Source organism: Mus caroli, unplaced genomic scaffold, assembly GCF_978045245.1.
Source record: "Mus caroli unplaced genomic scaffold, Mus_caroli_1 scaffold_6, whole genome shotgun sequence".
NCBI lineage: Eukaryota > Metazoa > Chordata > Mammalia > Rodentia > Muridae > Mus > Mus caroli.
In genome coordinates, this window is record NW_028227261.1 from 47179873 (window position 1) to 47203768 (window position 23896).

The 23896-nt window shown below is 45.0% G+C and overlaps 1 protein-coding gene and 1 pseudogene across 2 annotated transcripts in view; one reads left to right on the plus strand and one right to left on the minus strand.

The window, feature by feature from the left end:
- Positions 1-1032: 1032 nt before the first annotated feature.
- LOC110293383 (eukaryotic translation initiation factor 1 pseudogene) lies at positions 1033-1443 on the minus strand (annotated as a pseudogene).
- A 9962-nt stretch (positions 1444-11405) lies between these two features.
- The window catches only part of LOC110292961 (protein zyg-11 homolog B), a 76907-nt gene continuing 64416 nt past the window's right edge, over positions 11406-23896 (plus strand). The window contains exon 1 of one of the 2 annotated variants that reach the window (XM_085839110.1): positions 11406-11557. Coding sequence is in view for 1 of the 2 variants with exons in the window: in XM_021160657.3 (XP_021016316.1) it covers positions 19603-19632 (30 nt within the window). In the remaining variant the exon portion in view is untranslated. Of the gene's footprint in view, positions 11558-19405; positions 19633-23896 lie in introns of those variants that run through there. The other variant, XM_021160657.3, reaches the window with a different exon arrangement.

A 23896-nucleotide genomic window follows, 5' to 3' on the forward strand; every position in this document is an offset into this window, starting at 1 on the left:
GTGGTGTTTTGTATGCAAGGAGGTCTATGCACCACCACCCGTGTGCCTGGCACCCAGAAAAGAGAGAGTTTCTGACCCCCTGGACCTGGAGCTGCAGATTGTGGTGGGCCACTATGTAGTTTCTGGGAATCGAATCAGGGTCCTCTGGAAGAGCAGCCAGAGTTCTTAACCACCTTTCCAGGTCTCTATATTTAGTCTTATGAGCTATTTCAGGAGAAGTGTTGATATCTGCTTTCTGTTGGAGTCCTAGTTAGGGTTTCTATTGCTGTGATGAAACACCATGACAAAAAGCAAGTTGAGGCCATGGTGGGGTGCTGCTTATTGGGTCATTTAGTTTGATTTCTTATAGAATCCAGGACCATCAGCCCAGGACTGACACTATGCTCAAAGGCCTGTGGCCTCCTACATCAATCACCAATTAAGAAAATGCCCAACTGACTTGCTTATAATCCAATCTTTTTTTTAATGTCATTTTTTAAAGATTTATTTATTTGTTTGTTTTATGTATGTGAGTACACTGTCACTCTTTTCAGTCACACCAGAAGAGGGCATCAGATCCCATTACAGATGGTTGTGAGCCACCATGTGGTTACTGGGACTTGAACGCAGGACCTCTGGAAGAGCAGTCAGAGATCTTAACCGCTGAGCCATCTCTCCAGCCCCCCAACCCAATCTATGAAGGCATTTTCTCTGTTGGGGTTCTCCCCTCTCAGATGGTTCTAGCCTTTGTCAAATCAACATAAAATTAGCCAGCAAAGTTGGACTGTGTTGCTTTTTGTTTGTTTCATTGGGTGATTGGTTTTTGTGACAGTTGCATTGATCTCAGACTGGCCTCAAACTCATATATGAGCCTCTGATCCTCTTCCAGCCTCTACCTATGAAGTACATCACTAAACCAGGGGGTCCAACCTAGTCCTTCATGCATAGAAGACAGGCACTCTGCTTGGTGTCTGTTCATCAATTCTTTCAGGTTGTTGCATAAAGGAGTTACACTAGTCCAAGAACATTATACAAGCTTTGAGGTTTTAAAACTCATGGCAAGGGACAGAAGGGATATTCTATTCCCTGAACCTTTCGAGAGCCACAAGCATTTGGAAACTCATGAAAGGCCAGCTGATCATCCTTAGCCTGTGTACCCTCTATTAGGAACTGTCGTATGTTCCTACTCTGGTCATCTTGTAGCTGAATTACTTCATATTCTGGAGGCTCAATTATAGCACCACTGTAGGCAAATTCATCCCTAAATGGCTTCAGTAGTTGCTTTTTATGGTAACTATTGGCAGACCCTTGAAAAGTAGTAAGGGTCTCTGTTGGATCGTTAATATATGGATAGACTCCTCAGTGCTGGCAGGAAGCAGGGCATCACCCTCCTTGCATCATCAAAGAGGTCCAAAGAATGTAGGTTCTGGATAGTGGACATTCATTACGATTCCTTTCCATGGGTGGCCAATGGGAGGCAGCTGTACGTGTGTTGAGGGGTAGGTAGTGTAGAGAAGTGAGAGAACCCTAGGAGGAGACAACTGAGGACTTGAAGGTGAGTCAGTGACTCTTTTTTTTTTTTTTTTTTTCTGAGACAGGATTTTTCTGTATAGCCCTGGTTGTCCTGGAACTCACTCTGTAGACTAGGCTGGTCTCGAACTCAGAAATCTGCCTGCCTCTGCCTCCCAAGTGCTGGGATTAAAGGCGTGCGCCATCATGCCTGGCTTTTTTGTTGTTGTTGTTGACTCTTTTCTTTATTGCATTTATTTATTTGCTTGTGTGTGTGTATGAGTGAGTGTGAGTGTGTGTGAGTGTGAATGTGAGTGTGTGTGTATGCACCTGTGTGCAAGGCTAGAGAACTTCAGGTAGATTCTCTAGTATTAGCTGAAGTTTTGTTGTTGTTGTTGTTTTGATTTATATTTAAATTAATTAATTTTATGGATATGAATGTTTGGCCTATATAAGTGTGTTTGCACCACGTGCATGCTTGGTGCCTGCAGAGGCTGGACGGACGTTGGATCTCCTGGAGCCGTAGTTATAGGCAGAGCAAGAGTCATCTCTTTAGCAGCCCCTTACCTTGCCCCGGCTCTCTCATCTTTTGAGACAGAGCCTTATGCATATAGTCTTGGTGGCCTCAGACTGTTTGTGTGTTTGTTTTGAGACAGGGTCTCACTGCATAATGTTGGCTAGCCTGAAACTCACAGACATCCTCTTGCCTCTGCCACTCCCCAGCCCCGTTGTGTCTAAGTAAATCTGCCATCACACCTGCATGAACTTATTTATTAGTATGGAGGCAAGATGGTCCTTGAACTCCTGGTCCTCCTGCCTCCGCCTCCTGAGTCACAGGCATTGCCACCACGCCCAGTCTAACAGTTCTACATCTAAAAAGAGATTCAGACATGGAAAGGTCTCTCAGCCCAGGACCAGGATCTTATCCTGCCAGTGGCAGGGATGCAGGACCAATTATGTTTTTCTATGAGATCATCTCTGAGGCTTGGGATTGGTGTTTGTATATTAACTGACCTTCCTCAGCATCCTTTGCACTAATGGAGTCTGGGCAGGGCTCCACTTCTGTATCCTAAGACTTTTCCAGCTCCCAGTTTTTGCATATCTGGGAACCTTCCAAAATGGGCCGCACAGTGGTGGGAGTGACATGCTTTTCCTGCTGTGTCGGGTGTGGTGGTTCAGGGCTGTAATTCTAGCACTCAGGAGGTAGAAGCCAGATCAAGGGCATTCTTGACTTCATATACTAGCCTTGCCTCGTCAGACCCTACCTCAGAAAACCAAAGCAATGGGCTGCAGAGAAGGCTCTTGGGTTAAGATCACTTGTTGCTCATCCATAGGGTGAGTTATTACATCAACACTCACTACACTCTTTAACTCGAGTTCCTGGGGTTCAGACGCCCTCTTCTGGAGTTTTGGGGCACTGCAAGCACACGGTGCACAAACTTGCAGACAAAACACCTCGCTATATGCAGTTTTCCTTGTCTTTCTATCCTAACTAAAGAATAAGTAAACAACTTTGTTAGGGAGATCACACAGATGTGTAAACTAAGGATCAGGTAGGAGATGTGTTCGCTTAAGTCCTCCTCAGGTAGAAAAAGGCACAACCGAGGAACTCCTGGAGTTTGAACTGCCTGACCCCTTTGAACACCAGCCTGCTCTACACAGGGAGTTCCAGGCCAACCAGAGATTAGAAGTGAGACCTTGTCTCAAACAAACAAACAAACAAACAAACAAACAAAGAAGCTTTCAATGCACTTTTCAAGCACTCTTCCAGGTTGTAGGGGTATGTCAGTAAACAGAGAGAAAAAAAGTTCCTGCCCCCATGTAGGTAAGTCTTAGTAATGTTTGAGAAAATGACTTGCTATTACTCTGATACACATCACACACTCACCATCTGCAGGGAAAGAGAAACCCATTGCTTGTGTTGCATTTAAGCTGCAAGCCCCTGAAAACAGCCCCATGCCTACATCATCAGAACTTAAAGCAGGGTTAGGGCAGAGTAGGGCTTGGCAAATATGCATCATCAAAAGTCAGAAACTAAACCGGGAGTGGTGGCCACACCTTTGATCCCAGCACTTAAGATGAAGAGATAGGTGGGTCCCGGTGAGTTCAAGGTCAGCCTGATCTACGTGGCAAGTTCCTGGACAGCCAGGGCTACACAGAGAAACCCTGTCTTGTAAAACAAAACAACAACAAACAAACAAACAAAGAGAAAGATCAACATTGAAGTTTCTCTGCCTTTACTATGCTGTCTTTAAACCCAAGCTGAAACATAAACCACGGACTGCAGATACGCCTTCTGCCTGTCTTTTGTATATTTCACACTTATCAGTGTTGAAAGGTAACTTCCTCAACACGTCTCCTGTTGTGATAGGTCTGGAATGTGGTTGGTATGTTGGCAAATCTGTGTTAAATCAATGAACGAACACCTTACCTATAGAGATTTGAGACAATCCAGGCATGGTGGTAAACACCTACGACTCCAGTCCTCCTGAGGTTGACAGGGGAGGATTGTGCACCCTAGGCAGGCAGATGCTACATCCTGTTCTTGTTTTGTTGAGAGAGGGGGAGGGGAGATGGTGAAATGCAGGAAGTAGCACTAGACAGCTAATTCCAGTTCTTGAGGTTTTGTGTTGTGTGGTGTTTGCTTGTCTGTTTCTTTGAGACAGGCTAAGACCTCACTGTGTAACTGTGGCCTGGAACTTGCTCTGTTGACCAGGATGTCCTTGAACTCACAGAGAGCCCCTGCTTCCTGCATGCTGGGGTTATAGGTCTATGTTGCTATGCAATGAGGCTCTTACTTTCTACAGGACCCCAAGGTTAGGAGGAGATATACTAACTTAAATTCCTAAGAATTTTGTTTGTGTTTATGTGTAAGTGTGTGTGTGTGTGTGTCTGTGGGTGTGCACATGCAACTGCAGAGGGGAGGTAGCAGATCCCAGGAAGCTAGAGTTACAGGTGGTTATGAGCATCTGATGTCGAAGCTGGAAACTACACTAGGGTGGTCCCCTGAAGGAGCAGCAGATCCTTAGTTCAGCATCTGGAGCCCTCCCGTTAGAGCCCTAGAGACACACCGCTGGACACTTCCCTGGCTTCACTGCATGGATCAGTCAGTCTCCCCTGAACTCAGGCTTTCTTCCTATTATCCCCAGACTCCGCTCAGGTCCCAGCACACATCCTTTATCTCACTCGCAGCCTGGTTCTTCTTTTGAGATTGGACTGGTCAGCCTTGGGCTGTGGGCAGGCAGCTGTGGTTTCCTTCTCTTAGATGGCTGCTGTTAGTTCCCATCTTTCATTTGGGTGCCTATTTTACCAGACTATGAACTCCTGAAGGTTAGGAACCCAGTCTGATTTATTTGACCACTAGGTCCCAACCTGTCAGTAGGAACCTGATAGGTATTCAATGCATTCCTTGTGGTCAATGATTATCCTAAATGTTTTCTGAGTGTAACGCATATCTTTGTATTTTTAGATGGGAAATCCCCGAGAGTTGGGACCTGATGTTCAGTTCTTTTCATCCCCCTCAGGATGCTCTGTGTGCCTGAGCATAATAGCTACTGTTCACTGCCCATACTGAAGGATTCTGTTGGTGACTGTAGCCATGCTCATGGTGAGTGTGCGAGCCTGTGGACTTGGGGAAGTTCAAAGGACCCAACTGATTGCAAATCTAAGGAAAAGGAAAGAATCTGGTTTTGTGGTAAATTATCTCAAGTCAGCTGAGATGTAGTGCCTTCTAAAAAAAAAAAGCTACAGCACATACACTATGACTGAAACAACACAGATGTTATCATGGGCCCTGTGCATGGACAATACTTAAGTCCACTCCATTTTTAAACTAGGAATGGCGATTTATAGATTCCAAGACTCAGGAAGCTGAAGCAGGATTTCTATGAGTTGCAGGGCAGCACGGGCTACACGGTGAGAGCCTGTCTCTATAAAGAAACAAGCACAGACCCTAGAGAGATGGCTCAGTGGTCAAGCCTCAGTACTGTTAGAGCAGGGGGGCTAAATTAGCTCCGCAACAGCCCTGTTGGATTCGTTACCTATAACACCAGCTCCATGGGACCCTACACCTTCTTCTAGACTCTTTGGGTATCTGTAATCATTTACACATAGTCCACCACACACACACACACACATGCACATAATTAAAACTAAAGAAAATAAACCCTTAAGTAAAATCAATACAAACCAGCAACAGCTGAGCCTCCAGGATTTCAGACGTCTATTCCTGAAGTCCCCCACCAATAAATACATAGCAATGGATACAAGCATGTACCCAAGCATGAGGGAATTAAATTAATAATAAGTTAATATGCACTACCAAGTGCTGACTGTCAGAAAGGCACCTGTGCCAGTAGGGTGTTCTAACCAAGTGTCACACAGCACCGAAGATGAAATGCTTGCTTGCTATCTTCAGAGGGATCTGTCCCAGCCTGCCTTTCCAGCTCTCTCTCTCACTTCTGGCCACACTGTTTGTATAGATATAATAAGATAATAGCAACCCCTTAAGCACATTATCAGGCTTCATGCGCCAGTGCCTTCACATAAGTGAGCCCCTCTATTTCTTCCACCTTCCTGACATTTAGATAATTCTTCCTTGTCTTTCAAGAACCAGGGAAGACAAGTCAGGCAGTGGTGGCTCATACATCTGAAAAGGTGTTGTAGAAGCCTTCTCTTACCCCAATGCCTATCTGGGCGGGGTACCTCTGAGTTCTAGTAGTTGTCAAAGCCTAGAACTTGCTACGTATTTCAGGGTGGCCTTACACTCACAGAGATCCAGCTACCTCTGCCTCCAGGGTACTGGAATTAAAGGAATTCCCTACCACAGCCAGGTTGATTTTTGTGTATTTCTTTTATTTTGTTGGCATGAGGATACAACCCAGCGCCCTGTGTGCCACAATCATTAATTCTTCAGCGGACAGATGTTGCATGTCCCAGCTATGCTCTTTATTTTATTTTTGAGAGAGGTTTGTCACATTGTCCAGTTTAGTCTCTTGACTTCTGGTGATCCTTCTGCCTCAGTGTGCTGTATAGTTTTATGTTAACTTGACACAAGCTAAAGTCATTTGAAAGGAGGAAACCTCAATTGAGAAAATGCCTCCATAGATTAGGCTATAAGTAAGTCTGTGGGGCATTTTTTTAAACGATGTAGTGATGGATGGGGAAGGGCCCAGTCCTGGGTGGGTGGTCCATGGCAGGCTGAGCAAGCCATGGGGAGCAAGCCAGTAAGCAGCACCCTTCCACGGCCTGGGTGTCAGTTCCTGCCTCCAGGTTCCTGTCCTGACTTCCTTCAGTGATGGGCTTTATGCATATGGAAGCTTAAATAAACCCTTTCCTCCCCGGGCTGCTTTAGTCATGATGTTTCATCATAGCAATTGTAACTCTAACAAAGACGCTCAGCCTCCAAGGGGCTGGGACTACAGGTGTGATGGTGGATGATGCTCCCCTGTCCCGTCCTCCCACCCCACCCCCCCAAAAAAAAGGGAAGGAACCAAACTCTTCTACTAGAGAGCTATGGAAGCTCCTCCCATACCCCATACTTTTTGGGTTTTTGTTTTTTGTTTTTTTGAGACAGGGTTTGTCTGTGTAGTCCTGGCTGTCCTGGAACTCACTTTGTAGGCCAGGCCTCGAACTCAGAAATCCGCCTGCCTCTGCCTCCTGCCTCCCGAGTGCTGGGATTAAAGGCATGTGCCACCACCGCTCGGCTCCCCTCACACTTTCTTCTCTAGTACAGTTTCACTGTGTAGCTCAGGACCACTTCCGGGTGGTCCTCTGCTCTCTGAGGACTGGGATATCAAGCGTATCGTCAAGCCTGTCTCCCCTTCTGGTTTCTATCCAAACCATTTTCCTTCGTTTTCTGGAATCAGAAGTAACAAAGAAAGCATGCGGTAGCAGGGGAATGGTCTTCCAGGCCAGCATCCCAGCATGTCCTGAGGACAGGTTGGCACAGCAATATCTTGGAATCAACACAGAGACAGGGAAACAGGAATTCTGGGAAAGGCTCCCATCAAGTGGCTTTCAAAAGCGGGACAGGTGCTGGGAAGTGGCTGAGCAGTTAAGAGAGCTTACTACACTTGAGTTGGGTTCCTGGTGCCCAAGTCTGTTGTCTCACTACTGCCAGGACTGCAGCGCCAGGGGATTTGACCTTCTTCTGGCCTCCAAGGGGTGCACTCACACACATATACAGATAAATAGAAAATAAAACAATGAGGCCAGCCTGGTCTACAAAGTGAGTTCCAGGACAGCCAAGGCTACACAGAGAAACCCTGTCTCAAAACAAACAAACAAACAAACAAAAAAACAAATCTTTAAAATAAACTGAAAGGAGCTGGATGTGGTGGCTCGGCCTTTTATCCTAGCATTCTGGAGGCAGAGTTAGGTGGATGTCTGTGTGTTTGAGGCCAGCCTGTACTATATCGTGAGTTCCACACAGTCAGAGCTATGTAGAGAGACTCTGTCTCAAAAACAAAGAGACAAACAAAAACTGAAATGAAAGATAATTAGGACTAATGACATAGCTAGCAGTCAAATCATCCCATGGACTGGGAGTGATTTTTTTTTTTCAAAAAAATTTTTTTAAAGATTTATTTATGCTGGGCGGTGGTGGCGCACACCCTTAATCCCAGTACTTGGGAGGCAGAGGCAGGTGGATTTCTTAGTTTGAGGCCAGCCTGGTCTACAGAGTGAGTTCTAGCACAGCCAGAACTACACAGAGAAACCCTGCCTTGGAAAAAAAAAAGAAAAAAGAAAAGAAAGAGAAGGAGAAAAAGAAAAAGAAAAGGAAAAAAAGAGATTTATTTATTTTATGTGAGTACACTGCAGCTATCTTCAGACACCCTCCCACCCCAAAGATAGAAGACTTTCAGAATAGTTTCTGCCCTCAAAGGGCTGTGATTCTTAAAAATAACAGCAGAGGGCTGGTGAGATGACTCAGTGGGTAAGAGCACCCGATTGCTCTTCCAAAGGTCCGGAGTTCAAATCCCAGCAACCACATGGTGGCTCACAACCATCCGTAATGAGATCTGATGCCCTCTTCTGGAGTGTCTGAAGACAGCTACAGTGTACTTACATATAATAAATAAATAAATAAATCTTTAAAAAAAAAATAACAGCAGAGCAAGACATGTGTGATGGTGTACACTTTTAATCCCAGAATTAGAAGGAGCCTGAACCATCAGGTCCACTTTTGTTTACATTATTTTATTTAAGTGTGTGAGTGTGTAATTACTACAGAGTTCTCATTTATCATAATATCAATATATTCTTAGTCCCTCCCAGCTTTCTTCTCTCTCTCTCTCTCTCTTTCTTTTAACACAGATTTTTACGCTTTAGATCAGGTTATCCAGAACACACTGCAGACCAGGCTCAGCCTCAAACCTCAGACTCATCCTGCCCCGGCTTCCTGAGTGCTGTGATCACTGGCATGCGTCATCGCCCCTCTCAGTCAGCTCCCTTTTGAGTGTCTGTGGTGACCCGGAGCTTGAGGAAACTGCCCACGCGGGCTAGTTCTCAGTCTTAGACTGTTGTTCTTTGTTTGACTGCAGTCTGCTCCCCAGAACCTTCCCATTCCTCCTGGTGCTTTGGTGCGCTCTCCCAGGGAGGCAGACAAGTCCAAGCAGTAGCTTAGCAACCTAGGACTCCCCTTGGCGTGGGCTATGCACACACTTCTGTTCACCTAGCAATTCACCTAGCAAACCCAAAGGCAACCTAAGACCCCCACCTGCAGCAAGTCCCGTTCACTAAACTCTAAACAGTGGGATAGGTTCCCCCCCCCTCCTGACAGCCATCAGACATAGGCGCTTTCTATTTGATCATACGGTAGATGTGGGGACTGAGGAGCAATCAGCCTGGGTGGGGGTGGTGATGATGATGACGACGATGATGATATTTTGAGACAAAGCCTCACTATGTATCCCTGACTAGCCTGGAATTGACTGTGTGATCAGGTTGGCATGGAACTCACAGAGATTCACTTACTTGCCCCTGCCTCTGCATGCTGGGATGAGGGCATGGGCCAGACTGCGTTAATTTTGGGTGCAAGTGCAATAAGGCAAACTGTTCCCTGAGTAAACTTGGAAAATCTTCTCTTTGCTGTCTTATGCTTATAATTAAAATCAGATGCATTATGGGAAGGGCCATGCAGAGTAAGCAAAGACTTACATAGTCTAAACTTGTCATTTAAAAAGAGAGCTATCTATGCTGTTCCCTTCAGCAACCAAAGGCTTCCTCCTTTGAACCATATAAAATGACACCCCAAACAGTAATCAGGTCCCCAGAGTTACCTCATTCATGTTTCCCGCTGTCAATCTTTTAAAAATATTTACACTTATTTATTTACTGTGCATATACAGAAGTCAGAGGGTGACTTGGGGGGCGTCAGTTTTCTCCTTCCAACACGTGGGTTCCTGGGATCAAACTGGATCAGATTCAGATCATCACACTCGGAGGCAAGTATGTTTTCCTGTCGAGCTTTCAACACCAACCTTGTTGGTCTTCGACACCAACCTCGATGGTATATTTCTTTCGGATTTCTATTGCTGCTTTAGTTTTGAATAAAATTACCTTGGTACTTTGCAGTCTATGAGAACCTTTGTTACAATTCTTTGAATAACAAGTCAAAAATCTGGAAGCAGCCAGCTGGATCTTTAGTAACATTAGTGCAAAGTCATGTGATTCTGAGGCCAGTTTAAGCTGCTTGAGACACCCCCTCAAAAATAAACAATCACAACAAAACCCTCACTAACTTAAAGCCATTTATTTGATAAGCAAAATTAATTTTTATAAACGAGAAGAGAAATACCTTTGTTGATGCCCTTACTTTTAAGAGATTCTGTTATAGTATATTTTGTTATTTTGTTTGTAGTTTTGTTTTGTTTGTTTAAGACAGGGTGTGGTGATTTGAATGTGCTTGACCCAGGAAGTGGTACTTATTAGGAAGTGTGACCTTGTTGGAGGAAGTGTTTCACTGTGTGGGTGGGCTTTGAGACCCTCTTCCTAGCTCTCTGGAAGCCAGTCTCTCCTGGTTGCCTTTGAATCAAGATGAAGAACTCTCAGCTCCTCCAGCACCATGTCTGTCTTTATGCTGCTGTGCTTTATGATGATAATGGACTGAAACTGTAAGACAGCCTCCCTAGTGCTGGAATTAAAGGTGTGCGGCACTACACCTGGTCTTGTTATTTAGTCTTGGCTGGCCTGGTGCTATGTAACCCAGACTGGTCTGGAACTCACAGCAATCTCTTGTGTCAGACTGGAAAGTGCTGAGACTATAGATGTGAACCTCCTGTGTATTTTTTTTTTTTTTTTTTTTTTTTTTTTTGGTTTTTCAAGACATGGGTTTCTCTGGGCAGCCCTAGTTGTCCTGGAACTCACTCTGTAGACCAGGCTGGCCTCGAACTCAGAAATCCGCCTGCCTCTGCCTCCCGAGTGCTGGGATTAAAGGCGTGCGCCACCACACCAAGCTCTATTTTTCTTTTTTTTAAGATTTATTTATTATTATATGTAAGTACACTGTAGCTGTCTTCAGACACACCAGAAGAGGGCGTCAGATCTTATTACGGATGGTTGTGAGGCACCATATGGTTGCTGGGATTTGAACTCATGACCTTCAGAAGATTAGTCAGTGCTCTTAACAGCTGAGCTACCTCTCCAGCCCATCTGTGTATTCTTACTGGGTTAAATTAGAACTAGACAAGTGGCTACTCGTCACAAGAGTGATAACCACAGCAGCTGATGTGGCTCTGGTCTCCTGTGGCTCTCCTTTTGGCCTCTGGAAACAGGATCTCTGATTTGGCTGTCTCTGACAGTGTCATTGATGTGTTCAGTGACATGAACGTGTACAAGTTGTCAGAGGAAGTAGAGAAGCAGAAGAAGGTAGTGTTCTTCTGCCTGAGTGAGGCCAAAAACGTCATCCAGAAAGAGGCAGGGAGACCCTGGCAGGTGATGTGGGCCAACCATGGGCATCACCTACACATCTTTGAGCTTTTAAGCACAAAACCCATGACCTGGGTTGACATACTTTAGTAAACAAGAACAGTTAGCCAGATGTGGAACTACAGAAGCTAAAAGCAAGGTGAGTACATTTAGAGACTTTTTCCAGAGCTGTGGGCTTTGATGGATTAGAACTGGTTTTTTTTGTTTTTTTTGTTTTTTTGTTTTTGGTTTTTCGAGACAGGGTTTCTCTGTATAGCTCTGGCTGTCCTGAACTTACTTTGTAGACCAGGCTGGCCTCGAACTCAGAAATCTGCCTGCCTCTACCTCCCGAGTGCTGGGATTAAAGGCGTGCGCCACCACGCCCGGCTTAGAACTCTGTTTTAGTTTGGGCAGGTGGTGCTCTCTGTGCTGAGTTTTACAGCCTGCATGGTGCTTCCATCATGGAATTGTGCTAAGGTCTGGGGCCCTGTTACAAGATTTCTTCTTGTAAAAAAGGATGTGGCTAGACCCCAAAGCAGGCATCTGTCTTTATCCCTAACTTAAGTGGTATCTCATCCCATTAGGGTGAGTTAGACTTTGTGCTCAAAGGAGATTGGCTAATAGGTATAAGGGAAAGAGGAGGTTCAAGGGTACTGACTCTTGTAGAACGAGCTACCTTAATAGAAAAAAAAAAAAGTTTTCTTTCACACATGGACCAAGCTCCTCTATCTGTCCTTGACAGTACTGGCCTCCCACAAACCACTTTTGTTCTTCTGGTTTTCCTGGGGGTTAGGGCAGACTACACTAACTTTCTTTTTCTCTTATTTCTTGTTTGCGATGGTCTCACGTAGCATCCTTGAACTTGGCTTGTAGTTAAGGGTGGCCTGGAGCTCCTGATCTTCCTGCTGTAACCTTCCATATGTTGGGGTTTCAGGCCTGAGCTCCCATCCTCACTTTTTATTTTCTGAGAAAGTTTCTCTGTGTAGTCCTGGGTGTCTTGGAACTTTCTCTGTACACCAGACTGGCTTTGAAATAAGAGATCACCTGCCTCTGTCTCCTCCTGTCTCCTGAGTGCTGGGGTCAAAGTTGTGTAACAATATGCTTGGTGTTTAATTTTGGTTTATTGAGACACACCTCGATCTGTATCCTAGGTTGGCCTTGAACTTATGACCTTCCTGCCTTTGCCTCTTGAATGTTAGGACTATAAGCATGTGCTACCATATTTACCTTCTATTATTTTTTTTGTATTGTATGTACATGTGTGTGTCCCTGCCTCTTCCTGGATGACGTTTTTGGCCTCACTCAGGCAGAAGAACACTACCTTCTTCTGCTTCTCTACTTCCTCTGACAACTTGTACACGTTCATGTCACTGAACACATCAATGACACTGTCAGAGACAGCCAAATCAGAGATCCTGTTTCCAGAGGCCAAAAGGAGAGCCACAGGAGACCAGAGTCACATCAGCTGCTGTGGTCATCACTCTTGTGACGAGTAGCCACTTGTCTAGTTCTAATGCCATGACACACATATGAGGGTCAGAGGACAGCTTGTGGGAGTCAGTTCTCTTCTTCCACCATGAAGGTCCTAGTGGTTGGAACTGAGGTTGTCTGGTACAGTGTGGCCTTCACCTACTGAACCATCTCACCAGCCCTTCTATTTCTGTTTCTATCAATTCATATTTTCTGCACATTATACCTGTTGGGTTTTGTTTTTATTGAATTAAGTTCTGTATATAAATGTGAAAAGTCCCCATCTTTCTAGGATATAAAGTGCAAGTATGCATGTAGTCATTTGTTCTTTGCCTCCCTGTATGTTACTCTTTGTCCAATAGACTTTTATTTCTATACACTGTAGCAGGACCCCGGACCTTAGTCCAACTGACTCCATGATGGAAGTACCATAAAAGTCAGGTGATAAAACTCACCATGTAGACAGCGCCACCTTCGTCACCCCAACCCCAAAATAGACTGAACCCATCAAATCCATTAAAGTCCAAAGTTAAATGGACTAACCTTGCTTTTTAGCTTCTGTAGTTCTGCTTCTGGCTAATTGTTCTTGTTAACTGAAATATGTCAACCCAGAACATGGATTTTGTGGTTAAAAGTTCACACTGGCAGGGCAGTGGTGGTGCATGCCTTTAATCCCAGCATTCGGGAGGCAGAGGCAGGCAGATTTCTGAGTTCGAGGCCAGCCAGGTCTACAGAGTGAGTTCCAGGACAGCCAGGGCTATACCGAGAAACCCTGTCTCAAAAAAATTCACCCTGAGGGGCCTGGTGAGATGGCTCAGCAGTTAAGAGCACTGACTGTTCAAATCCCAGCAACCACACTGTGGCTCACAACCATCTATAATGAGAAACAGATTAAAAACCTATGGGCAGGAATGAGCGGGGCCAGAGCAATAGGGGAAAAGGAAGGGGAAGAAATAAAAGTTCACCCTGAGAAGAGCTGAGGCTACACTGGGATCCCAAATACCCATTATAATATAATGCCAGCCCGATAATATAGACTTCCTATTGGCTTAAACCCATGACCAAGCAGTCTTCTCTAGTGGATACCCTAAAACCTCTCTAAATGTATCAATTTTTTCTTCTATGGCATTTTTTTTAAAGATTTATTTTATTTTTAGCTCTGTATATGTGTGTAGACATGCACAAGTGCATGTGGGTTCCCTTGGACCCCTGAGGAGGCAGATCCCTGGAGCAGGTGATACAGGCATTTGTGAGCTGCCTCATAGGAGTGCTGAGAACTAGGTCTTCCATTGTGAGCTGCCTCACAGGAGTGCTGAGAACTAGGTCTTCCATTGTGAGCTGCCTCACAGGAGTGCTGAGAACTAAGTCTTCCACAGTAGCAGTATGACCTCTTAACGCAGGAACTGTCTCTCCATCCCCCTTTGAATAGCATTAGGTTTTATTTTGTATTTAAAAGTACTTTCTTCATGTTGAAATGATGAAACATTTCTCCCAATATTTTATTTCATTTTTTTCTTTACATTTTAGTCTATCTTGCTGAATAGTATGTTGTATAGATTCGTATCAAAAATTTCTAGGTAGTTAACTTCTTACTGGGACACCAAATACAATCTCACCCTTTCCTTTTCTTTATTGATCCGATATTCTATCTTTTTATTTGTTTTATTTCGTTTTTTGTTTTCAAGACAAGGTTTCTCTGGGTAACATCCCCAGCTGTCTTGGACTGGCCTTGTAGACTAGGTCGCCCTCAAACTCAAGAGATCGGCCTGCCTCCGCATCCTGAGTGCTGAGATTACTATGCCTGGTTGATATTCTATCTTGATCATGTTATTTCCGTGTATATTGGTTATATTTTTGGACTTCCTAATTTGTTTCACTGACTACATATCAACTTTAGCTTCATGCTCCAAATTTTGTTGTTGTTTTCAGACAAGATTATTGTTGTTTAATGTTTGTTTGTTTGCTCTGTAGTCTCTAGCCTTGAACTCAGAGATCTGCCTCCTTCTGTCTTTAAAGACCTGTGCCACCACTGTCCAGCCTTTCAGACAAGATCTTACTGTGTAGCCCCAGCCGGTCTAGAACTCATAGTATAGATGAGGCTGTCCTGGAATTCACAAGGATCCCACTGTCTGCCTTCTGAATGTTGGAACTAAAGGAGCTTGCCATCATATTTGGCCTTATTTTTATTTATTTATTTAGAGACAAGGTCTTGGCTTTTTATAGCCTAGGCTGGCCTAGAACTTGTTAAGTAGCCTACCGAGTCCTGCTTGGCCATGTGGAAGGGATGGTGTGACATGGTTTCCTGCCTCTGGAACAGAGCCAGCAGGGCATGGGCCTTCACAAGTGTTGACAGTTGCCAAACATGAGGCTTGTTTGTATTAAAAAATATATGTTTTACTTCATGTTTCTCCTTTGGGAAATATTCTCCCTGTCAAGGTTATTGGGAAGTGTACTCTCTGCCAGCCAAACTTAACTAATCAGAGACTGGGAGAGAAGGCTGCAATATAAATTGTATAAGGAGCTTCACAGATCTAAAGAGAGGCAGCTATACTATGAGACATTTTGTCTGAAAGATACAAAGGCAGATTCCTGAGTTCAAGGTCAGCCTGTGACAGATTAAATTTAGGTTCAGGCATGGTTGGAATGGTAATCTCAGGATGGGATCCCACCCAGGTAGGTTATAGTCTGTGCTTACAAAGACAGTTCTCTGAATTCATTTGTCTTTTTTTTTTTTTTAAGATTTATTTATTATATGTAAGTACACTGTAGCTGTCTTCAGACACACCAGAAGAGGGAGTTAGATCTCATTATGGATGGTTGTGAGCCACCATGTGGTTGCTGGGATTTGAACTCAGGACCTTCAGAAGAGCAGTCAGTGATCTTAACCGCTGAGCCATCTCTCCAGCCTCCTCATTTGTATTGTTAAGAGTCAAGGGGCAGCCGGGCGTGGTGGCTCACGCGAGGCAGAGGCAGGCGGATTTGGTCTACAAAGTGAGTGCCAGGACAGCCAGGGCTACACAGAGAAACCCTGTCTCGAAAAACCAAAAAAAAAAAAAAACAACCCCCCCCCCCAAAAAAAAAAAGAGTCAAGGGGCTAAGGTCCTGTTGGGATTATCTAGAGGGAACCTGGAGTAAATGACTGAATTGATATGCAAATAAAAGACTGGACTTTTGGTCTGCATGATGGGAGGTAGCAGAGATTGATAGCAGTTCTTTTTTCAGAATGTTTTCTATCAAGAGCTGAGCTGTTTTGAAATCTCTGGAGAATGAACATATTTCTCTTTAAGAATTAAAAAAAAACCAAACAGGATTTCTGATTTTGGTCAGAAAATCCATGAAGAGCAAACACAACTCTTTTAGAATTTTTCATGGAATTTTTTTATAACTGGATTTCTGACCCTGGTTGGAAATCCCAAGAATTACTTAGAGAGCTAACACAGTTCTTTTAGAATCTTTTCTAGAAAACCCAAGAACTTTTTTTTTTCAGAGTAGCTTTTCTGATGTCAGAAAACCCATGAGCTACCCAGAGAGCTTTTAGAATTTTTTCTAGCAAGAGAGAGGTGTTTCAGGAAAGAGCGCTCTCAAGCAGACTACAGAGGAGTGATCTACAGAGGGCTGCTGAAGGGAGCTGTCTGGAGCAGACTACAAGGCTTGCACCAAAGATTTCACTTCTAGTCAGTCTTTTGCTGCTCCCAAACACCCCTTTCTCAAGACCCCCTGACCAAGCTGAGAGGGGAGGGACAGGGCTGGTGAGTTCAGTGGTGGGTGCTTGCCGCGCTTCTCAGCCTGCTGACCTGAGTTTGATCCCTGTGTTCCACATGATGAAGGAAGTCAGCTGTCAAAGGATATTCTCTGACTTCCATTCTCCATGTCACACACACACACACACACACACAGTGGAACACGATAAAGGAAGACACCTTATATTAATCTCAGGCTTCCATATGTGCATATGAACCTGCACACACCATATATATAAAGAAAAAACAGTGTAGTGATATACAATTTTAATTTCACTTTGGATGCAGAAGTAGATGGATCTCTGTGAGTTGGAGGCTTGCTTTGTCTTTATAGTGAGCTTCAGGCCAGCCAGAGCTAGTAAGACCCAACAAAACAAAACACCATCCTATGGGCTGGACATGCTCAGTGGTGGAACACTTGCCTAGCATGTCTGTCTGACCTGTCTGGGACTCAGTCCCGACACTCACACACACACACACACACACTCACACACTCACACACACAAACACACCCCCCCTGATCTACAGTGTAGTTCAACTAATTTAAATTTATTCCTGTCTAGCTTGCTAATGAATGCCTCCAATCTACTTTTCTAACTGCTGGCCTGGCTGCTTCCCCAGCAGTGTACCCCAAATACTTGCTGTTTTCTCTTGGCCATGAGCTCATGAGCCAACTCTTTTCATGGCAGCTTCTTCCTCTTCCTCCTCCTTTTATAAAAGAAATATTTATTTTATGCATATAAGTACATTGTAGTTGTCTTCAGACACACCAGAAGAGGGCACCTGATCAGTTTACAAGATGGTGTAAGCCACCATGTGGTTGCTGGGAATTGAACTCAGGACCTCTGGAAGAACAGTCAGTGTTCCTAACCGCCGAGCCATCTCTCCAGCAACCCCCCTTCTTCCTTCTCCTCTTCCTTCTCCTCCTCCTCCTTCTTCTTCTCTCTCTGTCTTTCTCTCTCTCTCTCTCTCTCTGTCTGTCTCTCTCTTCCTCCCCTCATTCTCCTCTCCTCTTCTCTCTCTCTCTCTCTCTCTCTCTCTCTCTCTCTCTCTCTCTCTCTGCAACCATCAGCCAGGTAACTCAGAACCCGCCTACCTCTAATCCCTCCAGTAATTGGTTGTACCATTTTTACTTAACCAATAGCTTTAAGTTAAGGAACAAGGTTTGCACAACAAAAGCTGGTAAATGAGAGAATTAGTACAGAATTTAGCATCACAATACACAGCCTCTGACCAAACCTCCATCACTAGAGTAATCAAATCCACAGAGATTAAAAATTAGGACTATGCTAGCTTTGGGTGTGTCTTATTAGTAGAGAGCTTGCATAGCATGTGTGCGGTCATCAACTTAATACCCAGCACTGCTGCAACCTCCAACAAAAGGTAGCATAGTGCTTGCCAAGGGACAGTGAGAAAGAATATGGGCATAGACATTCAGTTTTGCAAGAGCGGCAGAGGCTGAACAACTGAGGATGTTGCCCAAGAGGAGAACACTTGCACAGCATGAGCAAAGCCTTGTAGTTAATTCCCACTACCACAAGCATGGTGGAAACAATCAAGTGGCAGCCTTTTGGAGTGCCTGTTTGGCGATGGCTTCACCAGTACTTAATCCTGCCTGACCTGTGATTAAAGTGGAAGATGGTCCACTGGCAAGAGGCTGGGGGGTTAGCTCTCCAGAAGTGTGCACTCTGGAGAAACAGTGGCACACTTCCTCTAACAAGGCCACTCTTCCTAAAATCACCAACCACCACGGGCCAGGCATTCAAACACGGGAGTCTATGGGGGCCATACCTGTTCAAGCAGCAAAGAAATGGAGAGTTGAAGCATACCTGGACTACATAGTGAAGGCTAGCCTGGGCTACAGAAAGGAAAAAGTATACAAGTGGAGTCAGGTAGTCTGGAAGTCACTGTTGTGATGGAAACTTATATAGATGTTCTGTTTTGTCCATTTAATTTGTCAGTGATTTGAAGGCAAAAATGATTAGTTAAATGAGCATGAGGAAGGAAATATGGGAGGCCTGAGAAGAGGGACTTGAAGTAGCTACCTAGAGGGTGGAAAAATATAGCATAGCTAAACACCATTTACATAAGATCAAAAGAAGGCAGCCAAGAGATGGCTCAGCGGTTAAGAGCACTGATCCCTCTTCCTGAGTTCAAATCCCAGCAACCACATGATGGCTCACAACCATCTATAATGAGATCTGACGCCCTCTTCTGGTGTGTCTGAAGACAGCTACAGTGTACTTAGATATAATAATACATAAATCTTAAAAAAGAAAAAAGAAAAGCAGGTTAAAGAGGGGAAGCTCCAAAGTCAAAATTGAGATTGTGGGACCCCGAGGATGTGACTCAGTGGCAGGCAGAAATACTTGCCTAACATATGCTATGTGGAGGGACTCTTTCTCAACAAAACAAAACGAAAACAACTGCAAAACAACATCATGTAACAGAATGCTAAAATCACTAAGAACGTTGACAACAAAAATTAATGATTATGAATCAGAAGTTAAGTTTTGAAGAATGAGGGTAAGCACTGCAGTCTCCTGGAGGTAAGATTTAAAGCTCTTACAAGCGGAAAGACTATAGCCTCGTCAGAGGGCGTTGGCCCCTTTAAGGGCTGGCGTTTGGAGAAGGGAGTCTACGCTGGGACGGGGCGGAGTCTGCAGGGGGCGGGACCACTTTGGGGCGGGGCGAGACATGCAAGGGAGAGAGGGGCGGGACTTTTAAGGGGCAGGGCGCGGTAGGCTCGGGGAGAGGGGCGGGACCTCGTGCGGGGGGGCGGGAGGGGGCGGGGCGCAGCAGGCGCGGCGAGCGAGGCGGAGTCTGTGTTTCGGTCAGGTTGCGGCAGCGGCTGCTGTAGTTCAGAAGAGCGAGGCCGAGGCCTGGGCCCAGCCCGGAGCCGCTGCCTGACCCGAGCCTCCTGGAGCCCCCGCGCCGGCTGATCATAGCGGCGGGCTCGGGCTCCGCCTGCCACCGCACGCAGGACCGAGGCTGCATGCCGGAGGACCAGGCCCACGCAGCCATGGTGAGCTAGCGCGGCCTGCCCCCCACCCCCCGCAGGGTGGCCCGAGGACGCCGGGCAGCCGTCTCACCCTTCTTCCTGCACCCTCCCTCTGTCTCCTCCGGCTCGCGTTCCCCATCCACCAGTAGGAGCAAACCCCTTTGGGAGACATCCCTTAATCCCCCTTCTTTCCGGTGACACCCTTTTGTCCCCCGGTGACAGCCTCCTTCGCATTCTCCTCGTCCCCCGTTCCCTGTCTTTAACCCTCCCCTTTCTCCTCAACCATTTTAACCTTTCTCCTCTATGGTCGTTAGTCACCCCCACCCCCCACTTTTCCTTCCCGCACTTTGCTTCCTTTCCCTCCTCGACCCTCTTCACCATTTTATCTCCGGCGCCCCCTCTTCCCCTTGGTCCTCGACCATCCGCATTTCCTCTGCCCCTTGTCGGATGTCCTCCGTCGCCGGCTCACACATCTGTCCCCATTTCCTTCTGCAGGTTTCAGGGGGCTAAACAGGAGCAATTGGAAGGCAATTGCTACCCGGGAGCTGCTGGGCGGGTACATACAGATTTGTAACCTTTCTTTCTCCGTTCTGTTTTGGAGTGGGGAAGTGAGGGGAGATTGGCGGTATGGAAGAATAGTCTGGAAGCTTTACTTCTTAGTGTCAGTGCAAAAACCTGAGTGGGGTGTGTTACAGAGTACATCTTGTAGCCTTATGTGATTATCAGGCCTTTTGACAGAAATAGCCAAAAAGGGTTGTGAGATTTTTATTTTGAATGTGTTTTCATGTGGAGTTACCGTTAGGGAAATTAAAAATCTTTTGTAATTTGCAGGCTTGACAGTTGTTGCTCAGAGCACATGATTTGTTTTTGTTAGGAGGCAGAGACCAAGGGCATTTGAGGTCTGAATATCAGCCTGGCAGTCAGATTGTGACAGTCTTTCGAATACCTTCCTCCGAAAGGTTGCATTTGACCTGTCCTTTCTTGGAGAAACCCTTTCTTTGCACATTTTCCTCTGCTTCAAAATGGCTGTGACTACAGTCCCATTTTTAAGTGTTACCCGCGTTTTGCTGTGTATATATTGAAAGCATTGTTCTATCCTATACAAAATAAATTTTGATCTCTGGGAGGAATAATACGTTCTAGTCAAAAAGTCTTGTTGATAATCATAAGTTCCTAGCTTGTATTTCCCTCCATCTGACTTTTAGGAAGGTAACCTACTGTCTGGTGTTTAACCGGGAAACACTCCCTCGCTCCCTGACTCTGCCGATTCTCCATTGTCTTTTCCCAGTGACTGCCTCTCACTTGTCCACTGTCACTGTGTGCTGTTCTATTCCTTCCCAAGGAGCGTCAGAGTCTGGAAACAACTGGGCCTTACTTAATTCCCTGAGTTCCCAGTACCCAGGTCAGGTAGACTTTTGAATGGTTTGATTTATGATCTCATTTCCCCACCTGTCAAGTGCAGTCTTCCACTGAAATTTGAGGCACCTTGCAGACTACTCAGGGTGAGTTGAAGCATCTTTTGGTGCAAAAAGGAGTAGAAAAAGATGTAGTGATGATTCTTTTCAGACTAGAGAGCCATCCTGCTGGAGAAGATACTAGGCTGTTAGACTTTTGGAAATGCAGGCCTTTCCACGGAGACTGAATGAGTATACAAAGGATGGGGAGTCAAAGGAGTGATTTGAGCTGGGCCTAAAAGGTGAATAAAATTTATGTGGCTCATTTGGGAAAGAAGAGGAAAACTTCACTTTAAGTGTGACTGGGAAGAGATTTAAGCTAGGCTGTGAAAGTCGGGTGCTCCTTTAGGCCCAGCACTGGGGAGGCAGAGACAGATGGATCCCTGGGATCAGCCTGGTCTATAGAGTTCCAGAAGAGCCAGGGCTGCACAGAGAAACTGTTCTCTGGGGGAAAAAAGATTTGTAGTGAAGGATTACATGTTTACTACCTGGAAGGATGGAAGAAATAGGAGGTGTAATAGCTTGTGTGGTGAGAAAGATATTGTCTTAGTCCATTTAGGTTGCTATAACAAAATACCATCAGCTGACTAGCTAATAAACAGAAATTTTTATGAACTTTGGAGCATAGAAAATCCAGGGATAGGGACCAGCACATTCATTGTTTGAAAGAGGCTGGCTGCCTTCCTTCCTTTCTTTCTTTTTTCTTCTTCTTCTGTGTGTGTCTGTGTGTCTGTGTGTCTGTGTGCTCTAGCACACTCATGCACATACGTATGCATGCATGCATGTGTATGTGTGTGGAGGCCAGAGTTGTTGTTTTTTTTTTTTTTAGCTTTTTGGATTTTTAAAAAAATATGAGTAATTTGCCTATGTATTGCCTGTGTATATGATGTGTGCTACATGTGTGCCTGGTGCCTGCGGAGGTCAGAAGAGGGTGTCAGGTCCCTTGGAACTGGAGTTACATGCATGGTTGTAAGCCATCATTTGGGTATTGGGTATTGAGCCTTAGTTCTTTGAAAGAGCAGCAAGTGTGCTGAACTGATGAGCCGGCTCTCCAGCTCTCCTTATTTATGTAATTTTCTGAGACAGGATCCTTTCCTGAGTCTAAAGCTTGTCCATTTGACTAGACTGGCCTGGTCAGTGCGCTCCAGGACTCTGCCTGTTCCTGCCTCCCAGCAGCAGGGTCACAGGCACACATTGCCATGTGACACATTGCCATACAGCATTTGTACTATCATTTCCCCAACCCCTTCTTTTTTAAACCTCACTATGTAGTGGAGGACGGTCGTGAACTCCAATCCATCTGCCTCAGCTTCTCTAGGGCTGAGATTTTGGGTACATGCCACAATACCTGGTTTATGTAGAGCTGCATACTGAACCCAAACCCTTGTTCATATTAGGCAAGGACTCTGTCAGCAGAGACATCCTGAGTCCCCCTTTTTTGTTGAAGGTAGTCTTGTTACATAGCTCTAGCTTGTCGTGTAATACTGGCTGGTCTCAAACGGAAGGGTGTCTTACTGCCACAAGCCTCCTGAGTGCTGGCATGCATGCATCTCCATGCCCGGTGTCTTGAGGGAATTTTTGCCCTGGTTCATAGACGACATGATTCCCCTGATTCTTCTGTGATGGAGGAGCAAGGCTGTTCCCTGGGCTTTCTTCTATATGAAAGCACTAGTCTCATTCAGACAGTCTGTCTAGTTGATCTGACCACGTTTCTGAAGCCCCTCCTCCTTATACATCATCTTACAGGCTAGAGTAGGTATTCAGCATATGAATGTGGAAGAAACACATTCAGACCACAGCAGATAATTGGGCATTATTGTGTTTTAAGCTTCATATTCGACTAACTAGAGTTGTTCTTGCTTGTTAAATATGTATACCAGTAAGTATGTGGGAACGGTGAAGAGGGAGAATCCTGGCCCATTGTGAGCTGGAGATTACTTTTATGTTTTTCTTGCATAGTAGTTTAATATATTTAGTAAATAGTTAGATAATTGTTACAAAGCTTCATATATATTTTTCAAGTGTTATGGTGCATTTTGAATACTTGATATATTTAAGGCAGAGTTGACTGTGAATCAGGGAGGGTGTGCTGGGCTGGCTACCTCTCCTCTAGGGTTTGATTTATGAAGTCTGGGGTTGAACCTGTGTTTCTCTCAAGAACTCTTGTAATGCTGATGCTTCAGATTTGAGATGCAGCCCTGACCTTTCACTCATCCATGTGCTTCTGGAGTGCCATCTGACTGTGTTTGCATGGGGAATGTGGTAGACTGCAAAACAGGTGTGGTCCCTGCCTTCTCATATCTTTATGTATGTAGAGCAGTTTTAAATGTGAATGGTTTTAGCATACTTAAAAATGTGCCACAGACATGGTAGAGTCATGGAATGTGACAGTCATTAGCGGCTTTGGAGAAGATCCTTGTTTCAAGTAGAGAATTGAGGGATTAAGTTATAAGAGTTGTGTCGTGAAGAGACCAGTGTAGTTAGGAGGGACCACATGTGCACTTGACCTTCCTTCCAAGAAATTCAGGGAAAGCCTGATGGTCTTGTCTACTTCTCAAAAGATGAAAAACAAAATAACAAAAACTCCTGGGTCATACCCATCTCTCTTAGCAGCTCATAGAATCAATCAATCAATCAATCAATCAATCAATCTATCTATCTATCTATTTATCTATCTATCTATCTCAGGAGCCATGTTTTTTATTTCTAGCTGTTATTATTGGTTAGAGTCTGTCTCATCTTCAGAGTATACAACATTGATGCAGAGGTTGGTTTTTACCAGCTGCTAAGAACTAGACATTATTGTGTAAGCACTTTGGTTACAGTTAATTCCA